At 42.8% G+C, this 9,208-nt stretch overlaps 1 protein-coding gene across 27 annotated transcripts in view; it reads left to right on the top strand.

Moving 5' to 3' along the window:
- Positions 1-9,208, top strand: part of LDB3 (LIM domain binding 3) — a 217,764-nt gene that overhangs the window by 58,715 nt on the left and 149,841 nt on the right. For all 27 annotated transcript variants that reach the window (XR_003094036.1, XR_003094038.1, XM_014519974.2 and 24 more), the window contains one exon: positions 8,213-8,364. Coding sequence is in view for 25 of the 27 variants with exons in the window: in XM_014519974.2 (XP_014375460.1) it covers positions 8,213-8,364 (152 nt within the window). In the remaining 2 variants the exon portion in view is untranslated. The remainder of the gene's footprint in view (positions 1-8,212; positions 8,365-9,208) is intronic.

Below are 9,208 nucleotides of genomic sequence, written 5' to 3'. Positions count from 1 at the left end.
ACCACCTATCCACCCAGAGGCCCTGCCAGCGACCCGCCTCTGGACAACACCTACTAGACAAGGACCCCTTTCCAACCTGGATAGGTAGCTATCACCCCCCACCCTCTCTTTAACCAAGACTTGGACTCTGCTTCTCTTCCCTACCTGGACTCCAGCCCTTCCACTAAGTCTCTTTCTCCTGCTGCCATTGTGAGTGTGTGAGAGAGAGAGAGAGAGAGTGTGTGTGTGTGTGTGTGTGTGTGTGTGTGAACCAATAACTTCATGGGGCTGTGTAGTGTGTTGTCTGTTTAATAAAACTGTTATTTGGACCCCTAAATTGGGTTTTGCTTTACTATGGTTTGGCCCTGCTCCAATCTCTGCTCCTCGCCCCTCTAACTTCTGTCTCATTTCTCCCTCTCCTGCTTCTGGCTCACTGCCACCTCCAACACCTGTCCTGAGCTCCTCTCTGCCTCCAAACCCCCTGCTTCTTTGCTACTGTCTTATCCCCACTGCCTTTTCCTTTTCCCCTGAGCAACCAGGTTTCTGCCTTAGTTTCTTTTATGGCTGTCTCCTCCTTGCCACCACTTATCTGCCCCTTCCCCTGCCCTGCCCTGACCCCACAGGGCAACAGTACAGCATGCATTGCTAGCAGTGAGAAACAGTATTCTGGGAAAACTTTGAGCTTAATACTTCTATGAACTGACTACCCTTATCTCCCATGGAAGCCACTGTGGGACAAGTGAAGAGGAGGTATGCAACTACATTACTGTAGTGTGGTTTCCAAGCTAATAGATATGACACAGCACAGTTCAAGGGAACATTTTTAAACAGAGAAAATGGTGTATGCTGTTTGCTAGTATTTTGTTAAGCACGTGCCACCTTCTTTTACCAGAGGTGATGAATTTGAAATGAAAAAATTCAAAGTTATTGTCCACATGCATCTTGATGGGTGTATTTGAAGTAGACCTAGTGGATATAGGATATTTGTAAAACCACACCACAGAAATGAAATAGGAAGCTTGCAGTCTCTTACAATTTCCTTAGGAGACTAATATAGTATCATTATTATTGGGGGGGGGGCAGGGTTCAGCTTGGCATTGTAGTCTCTGTTTCTCCACAAATTAAATAATTTTGGATAGTGTCTTCTTAGATTTCAGTTGGCCTTGATTTTTCAATAATTGCTGGTTAAGCGTTTGTGCTGGCAGCTGCAGTGGCAGGGTTTTCTGACACAGGCTCTCTGAGCCAGAAACAGTATCAACACACAGTAGGCCTCTGTAAAAGATGAACAATAGCCTTAGCGACATCTACACTTCTCATTATTCAAGGCAAAGGGAGAATATAAAACAACATTGTTTCTTTTTGCTTTCAATTCTTTCATCTATCTCCTCTGTTGGGAATCAAGACAAACTCTCATACTCCAGTGCCAGGCCTTCTGTCTTCTGTTTTCAGGACTGTTGTTGTTTGTGTCAAATCCTTCTCTGTTATATGGGTATAATTCCCATTTGCTTCACGCTACATTGCTATTACAAAGCAAGTTGCACCTGCTCACCTGGGAACAGATTTAAGCAGCAGTTTTTAAACCACAAAATTTAATTTCAGATGACTTCAACTGACATTTTCGTTATTCCTTACAAGTGAACGTCCCCCAGCCAATTGAAACATGATGATGCATGCAGGTGTGTAACTGTTGTGATACTGGTTTTTGTATGCTGAATCTTTAAATTTGCAAGAATACAAGACTGGGTCGCATTTTATGAGACAAATGATACAACCTGTTATAAAGGAGACTCCCATACAGATTTCTCTAATGAAGTACTTTCTTCTTGTTTCTTTTAATTGTGAAATGAGTCATTTGGACTCTGAATGTGGAAAAATACATGGATGACTGCAGTACAGGCCATCCTCAACTTACAGCGTTTCAACTTACAACATTTCGCACTTACAACGTATATAAATTGACACCCTGTTTCTACTTTATAATGTCAGTTTCGACTTACAATGCTTGATCCGATGCAACGCCACAGCAGTGAACAAGTTCGCTGCGTCGCTTATCTCCCTGGAGAACATCTGTCCAAACTTCCTTGGACACTTTCTTTAAGAAAGCAGACGAGACTCCAGAAAAACCTGCAGCCAAGACTCCTGAGAAGACTCCAGCCAAGAACCCTTCAAAAAGTCCAACCAAGAGCCTTTCAAAAAGTCCAGCAAAGTCACCTCAAAGAAGTCTTTCCAAATCAATATGATTGCTATTTACAATATAAATACATCAATGCAGCTATATTACTCGCTTATAATTGATCAAGTACAAAATTCTGGGGTATTTTTGGTGAAAATAGGGTATTGGGCTATGGTTCAGGAACTAGTCCCCCATTTATAACATTGTTTCTTATGAGAAAATTGGTTCCAAGTTACGTTTCAACTTAAGACAAGGTTTTCAGGAACCAATTGTGTCACAAGTCCGAGGACTGCCTGTATCTGCTTTTTTTTCTACCCACAGAGAGCAGGGATAATATAATTAGTACAAGAGGGGGTGAGGGTCAGCACTATTCTTGGGAGGAAAGAGGAATATTCACTATGTAGTTCCAGGAAGTACACTCCTACATGAAGATCTCCTTGGGGGTGGGGGGGCTCATATTACCTTGGACATGCGAAAAATGGCCATTTCACCAAGTTTATCTCTTGCTCTTCCCAAAATATGCATTTGGACCTTTTGCTTTCATCTGTACTGACTGCTGAGGCAGACAGCATGTTTCATGTGTTGATCTCCAGGACAGCACCTCTGAATGTGCCATTCCTCTTGCATGCACCCTAGCCTACCAACTACACTACTCAGTAGTGGACAAGGTATGGGAGTGAGTAGTAACCATTTCTGGTCTGCTATGTGCTGAGTCAGACTGACATCCAGCAATATGCTATTCATAGCAGCGTATCTGCCTCTGGTAGATGGCAGTGAAAGGAACCCACTAAGGCTTGGGAGAGACATTACACATAGAATCATAGAATCATAGAAGTAGGGTCAGAAGGGACCTTGTAGATCTTCAAGTCTGACCCCCTGCCTGGGCAGGGGGGAAACTGGGCTCAAATGACCCCAGCCAGGTAGGTATCAAGCCACTTCTTAAAGACTCCCAAGGTAAGAGCCAGCACCACTTCCCTTGGAAGTTGGATCCAGATCCTAGCCGCCTTAACTGTGAAGTAGTTCCTATGGATTTCTAATCTAAACCTACTCTCCAACAACTTGTGGCCGTTATTTCTTGTTATCCCGGGGGGCGCTAGGGGAAACAAGGTCTCCCCCAAACCCTTCTGGTCCCCCTTAGTGAGTTTATAGACAGTCACAAGGTCCCCCCTCAGCCTTCTCTTGTGAAGGCTGAACAGGTTCAGGTCCCGTAGCCTCTCATTGTAGAGTCTGCCCTGCTGTTCCCGGATTATGCGGGTGGCCCTCCTCTGGACCCTCTCAATGTTGTCCACATCCCTCTTGAAGCAGGGTGCCCAGAACTGGACACAGTACTCCAGCTGTGGCCTGACCAGTGTTGAATAGAGAGGTGCTCGCATAGAGAGGTGCGCTCTCCTGCTTCCCCCCTCCATTTTCCTGCCGCCAGCTTTTAAATCTGCCGGGCAGTGATTTTTGGTGACGTCATCTGCCAGTGCTGTTCCCAGCCGGCAATAAAAGCGGCTGATGAATCATGCCAGCAGCCCTTCTCGATGCGGCTCTGCTTTGCCTGTGGGTGGTAAGTATGCCCTCTTTTCAGGGCTTTCTATTTCTTTCTCTGGGTTGGTCAACCCAGCCTCGGGTCCCGCCACAGGAGGCTGCAGCGGTACCTCTGCTTTTGTCCAATTGGGACAGACCAGTCAAAGGCACTTCGCACAAAAGCCAAATCTTTGCCTGGAACTGCAGGACGTATTCAAAGTCAAAGCTATTTTGAGTTGCTGAATATTAGAAGTGGCTCCAGGCCGCTGAGTGCCAAATTAAAACTCTTCCTTTCATCTCAAATGCCCTTTTAGTGTTTGAGTTCAGGCTTCATTCTTGCTGAATAGATCAAAAAGAATCCTACAAAGTTGCAATAAAATAATGTGGCATTAGTTATTTACAGTAAAATGCATTAAGAAGAATGAGGTAAGAAGAAAAACATTATTCTAGTATAACAGCCAATTGTAAAACATACAAAACTCTCAGTTTATTGCTCATGCTCTTAATGGGAAGCAAGCTAAATTGTGCCTGAACCAGGATCTGCATAAAAGAAAAAAAGGGCACAGACTAAAAAATTCAAGGAACTACAAAGCTGTCAACAATCTGAAGGGACATATTTATAGGTAAGTTCCCAAACATTAAGTAACATCTGACCTCTTAGGAGAAGCGATAATGAAAATCTGCCTTGAAATGAATCCAAATTTAAAAAAGAGGGGGTGAAAGAACAACTAAAAAGAAACTTGTCAACTCCCAATCCTGCAAGCACATATAAATATGCTGTTGAATTCAGTGGAACCAGTCGCATGTTAGGTTCAGGGGACTAACACTCGTTTCACCTAATCCACTATTTGACTATCCAGGCTGCAGCTCTCAATTGTGTACTCTACATTGATTAATAAGGGAGTTCTTCCTAGTGGCTTGGATAAGCACATGGCTGGGGTCACATGACCCCAGCACTTTTTCCTGCCATGGGCAGGGGGTCATACTCGATGCTCCTTTGAGGTCCCTTCTGACCCTAGCATCTATGAGTCTATGTAAGGAGATCTGTAGACCAATGAAGGGAATTTCTGTGTAGTTACACACAGTTGCACCTTCATGAAGGACCACATCTTGGGGCATGTTCGCAATCATGAGCGCTGCATGCCCCCAGCGGCTGGGGGGTGGGGCATAGCGAGCTCCCACAGGTGACAGTGGTGCTGTCAGTGGCAGGATCATGGCAACAGCAAGCAGGGAGCTCCTGCAGGTGGCCACAGTGCTGTCGGTGGCGGGAGGGCTGGAGGGGGTGGTGAGTACCAGCCAGTGTTGGCAGTGGCCAATGGCGATCATGGACCAGCTGCAGATGCCGCTGGTGGTGTTGGTGGTGGTGGGGCGGGGATGGTGAGTGGCGACTGCCCACAGGCGCCGCCGGCAGTGTCAGTGGCACCTTTATGCAGGGGGTGCACCGCCATGCTCAGGGGGTGCATGTGCACCCCCTACGTGTCACCTACATTTGACAATGCATTTTCATTCTTGATAAGCGTGACCAGGTGTGCAGGGCACTTGGGAGTCAACAGTCTGGAGTCTCGAGGTGTCAGCAGCACAGCATAATTAACACTTCTTTGGCAAGAGAAAGCACATTTCCTCAGTGGGTGAGAAAGTGGTGCCTTGCAGAAATGATGGCTGGATAATTTTTTTTAAGCGCCTTCATCGGCCAGCCTTACATTTTGGTGTTAGACTGACAGAAAACCAATTTCCTTTTATTGAATAAAGGAGCTAAAAATCTCACTCAAGCCAAGATTTTCAATCTTTTAGAGTCCTGTCAGATTAATTTGATTCTGATTGATTGAACTGTCTGGATATTCGATCCTTATCTCCATGTTAACTTACTCTACCCATCTTTTTTCATATTACATTTGTGGGAATATTTTGGAGAGTGAGAAGAATGTTTAACTAGATTATTTGTGCAAATAAATATGACAACTATAATCTCATTTGACCCTTACAGAATGCTAGATTGTATGAGCATGACACATGTAAGTGGAGAGAGAGTGTTCTTCCCCTGAGATCAATGAGATGTACTGAAGCATAGGAGTCTCTTGAACTGCCACAGTTCTTTGGTACTTTTCTATGAATTAGGACTAATTATGTTTGTAGTATGAAATGTGTTGGGTCCCATGTTTTTTACATCCCAAATGCAAATACAGGCAACTGAGGACACAAAAAAAGCATAGGACATAATACCTTTCTTGAGACTGACTTAAACTTTTCCAGTTTCCTAAGATCAGAAAAAAACAGAGAGAACATTTTTCTGGTAGAACATTTTTCTACCATTAATTGCTGGTATTAATAAAAAATTTAAAGTAAATGCAGAGAACTTTAATACATTTCTATCTGATTCAGAGTACATGCATTTCTTACTGGGTTTATCTCCGTTGAGGAGCTAAAGAATGATCCCTACTCCAGTAAGGTCCACTCCGGCTATATATTATTTATAGTGACTGGATTGCAAATTACTTTATGTCTTAAAAGTATAGCCTTCAACCACTTAGTGTGCTGTGTCCCATTACAGTGTTGGCAACTCCCAGGGCCACGGTTTGTTCTGTTCTGCTTGGGTTCTTGATTTTGAGCACCTTCTAATAGTGCATTCAGCAAAATGACTAATATCTATCATGTGTGATTCATTCTCTTTCTCATCTTCTCTCCAGGGGGAGGATTGCATGTGCAGTTCAGTGGTTTGTTTTGGTAGATTGTTTTCTGTTTGTTTGTTTGTTTTGAAATGTATGTACATGGTGAAGGAAAAAAAGACTTTTAACTTTAACTCTGACTTAGGCTGGAATGTGGTAAAGTTTGTGAGGGCCTCTCCTTTCCTTAGAGGTTTGTTCCACAATTTTGATCTGATTTTTGCCCAGATGAGCTATACCTTTGTGGCAGAGAGCTCCATTAGACTTGGGGTCGCTATATATGCTGGTTTGTGTTCTAATTAGAACACATCAGAGCAGACTCAATCGAGTCAGCTCCACATTTTAATTAAAACACCCCAGCGTGGCCTCATGGGCATGTGTATAAACCCCTGTGGTTTAAAAATGGCTGCTGGGGGACAGCCATTATTTTGTTGAATGAGATTTAGATAAAGCATCTCACAGCTATTTTTAAACCTGCAGGGGCTTAATACATGTGACAATGAGGCATTTTAGTTAGAGTGGCTCTCTGGAAACCTCTCTAATTAAAACACCCACCCCCGAGCACATGTAAAGGTAGCCAAGGAGTGTAGTTATTAATCAAGGTTTTCAACTGGGTAATATGCTGGACCCATGTAATTTTGTGTGTAAAGCTAAGAACAAGGTGCTGAATCTGAACCTGCTTACCATTAGTGTTGTTTACTAGTTGGAGTTTTCTTAGGGCTGATAGTTTCTTATTGAGGTACATAAATATGAAGTCCAGATACAAGATGACAAAGGTATATATATCTGAGGGCAGGCTACTGCCTGCCAATATGAGAGAGAGTCTCTGAACCAGCCTGAGACGGTAGAAAGCATTATATGTGGAAGCTGCTACATGAGTTTTTAGTACTGTGAGCACCTATAAATAACAGACAGGCATGACCAGTAGCTGCCGCATGCCTTCAGAGTGCACAGTGGCTGCAAACTCTTCAAAGTGTTTTCATCTTTCCACTAGCATCACATCGGTCAGGTTCTGCCTCAGCCAGGTGTTCTTCATCCAAACCCTAGGCAATCTTGGTGATCCTTGCTATAAAAGAGAAGAAAGGAATGCAACTGAGGCGGAACAAAAAACTGGAGATCCTCACACCATCACATTTACTTACTTTTCTCAGTTTTAGACAATAAAATTGATTTTAGAAAAAAAATCTTGATCTTATGTGAAAATTGTATGACACCTAGCAATTTAGTAGCTCCCTGAGGTTTTTTTAGGCATGACTGCATTGCGGATAATAATAATCACAAAATGTAAGGCAACAGTGGATCTGAAAATGAGTGCACTTTGGAACAGGGGAAATGATTCATTTCTAATGGTTATTATGTTGTAGTTGACCTATTTGCCACCCTCTGTAGATGAAGAAACTGGCAGAAAAATCCTTTTAGCCTTGAAAAACAGTTATCAGTCACTCTGTACTCATAAGAGACCAGGTCCTCAAATGGTGTCATTTCATTTAATTTAGTTTGGTAATTTGATTAACTTTTTTACGGTCAAATCTGGGCTGACAATAAAACATTTTAATGAATACCACTCCTTAGATAAATAACATGACAATTATATGAACAGTAATAACCTGTTCAGTAGTGTTCATATTGGATTTCACTATATAAAGAAAATTTGAGACTACCTGTTCTGTCTTTATCAAAAATAAAGAGATAATAGACCTTAAGTGGCATATTGACCTTTGCAGGGTCATGAGTATGCCTACCTTCCAGTAACATTGTTATGTGCAGGTATTGAGGTGAATGAAGAAGACACCCCTCCCCAGTAACGCTGGATAGGACTTGTTCTCGAAAAACATTTTGCACACAAAATAGCATATCATGAAGACAATTTCTGTTTTTTTCTCCCTCACAGATCACTCCAGGTAGCAAGGCAGCCCAGTCACACATGAATCAGGGGGACCTTGTGGTGGCCATTGATGGAGTCAACACAGATGGCATGACCCACCTGGAAGCCCAGAACAAGATCAAATCAGCCAGCTACAACCTGAGCCTCACTCTTCAGAAGTATGTGGAGATAAGTTAATACTGCATGCACTGCATGAAAGCAGTTGACCACAGGATATAATAAACATCAGAAAATACCAAGAGTTTTTGTCGGTCAGATTGGACCAGGTGATTTGGATGTAAAAATGAAATGGTCTAAGTTCTGCTCTGACTTAAACCATATGCAAGCTTACAGAAATCAGTGTGTTTGCACAGCATGTAAACCTGAGCAGAAGTACAGCCTGATGAATATAAAACATGCATATGTGACATTGCATGGATATTTCACGAGCATTAATTAGGGCCTTGTCACACATTACACTTAGGATGTGTTAACTGCATTTAAAACATGAGTGCTCACACTTTCAAGCACATGTTATGCTATCGTGGAACTGCTTCATAGAGATAATACCAGAAGTCCTTGCTGCTCCAATGCAGTGCTGGGGCTGGGAATGACAAACAGCTGTTTGTCCAACTCACAGCCTGATCCAGCCCTGTCCAGAGGACTAAGATAATGTAAAACAAGTCAAACAAATGTTTTATAAGAGGTTTGTTGTACTTTAGACTTAGGGCGTGTTTTATTTAGACCGTAGTAATCATGCTTTCTAAGCAGTTGCACAGTGCTTACTATGTGCGTTAATATTTTAAGCTACATAACACTAAAAAATAAAGTAGCTGCTATCTTCATTGCATTGCAATTTGGAAGGGATGTTTTTATGCTAGAGCTGAAGAACTTCAGCATAAGAAGCCATTTTTAGATGTGGTAAAGTGCTTTAGTCTGATACCATATCCATCCAGGGTTAACTTAGAGCAGGCTTGTCCAACATATGGCCCACCAAGCCATTTTATCTGGCCTGTGGCAGCG

This window comes from Alligator sinensis, unplaced genomic scaffold (genome assembly GCF_000455745.1).
Source record: "Alligator sinensis unplaced genomic scaffold, ASM45574v1 scaffold94_1, whole genome shotgun sequence".
NCBI lineage: Eukaryota > Metazoa > Chordata > Crocodylia > Alligatoridae > Alligator > Alligator sinensis.
This window is presented reverse-complemented; position numbering and strand designations above follow the sequence as displayed.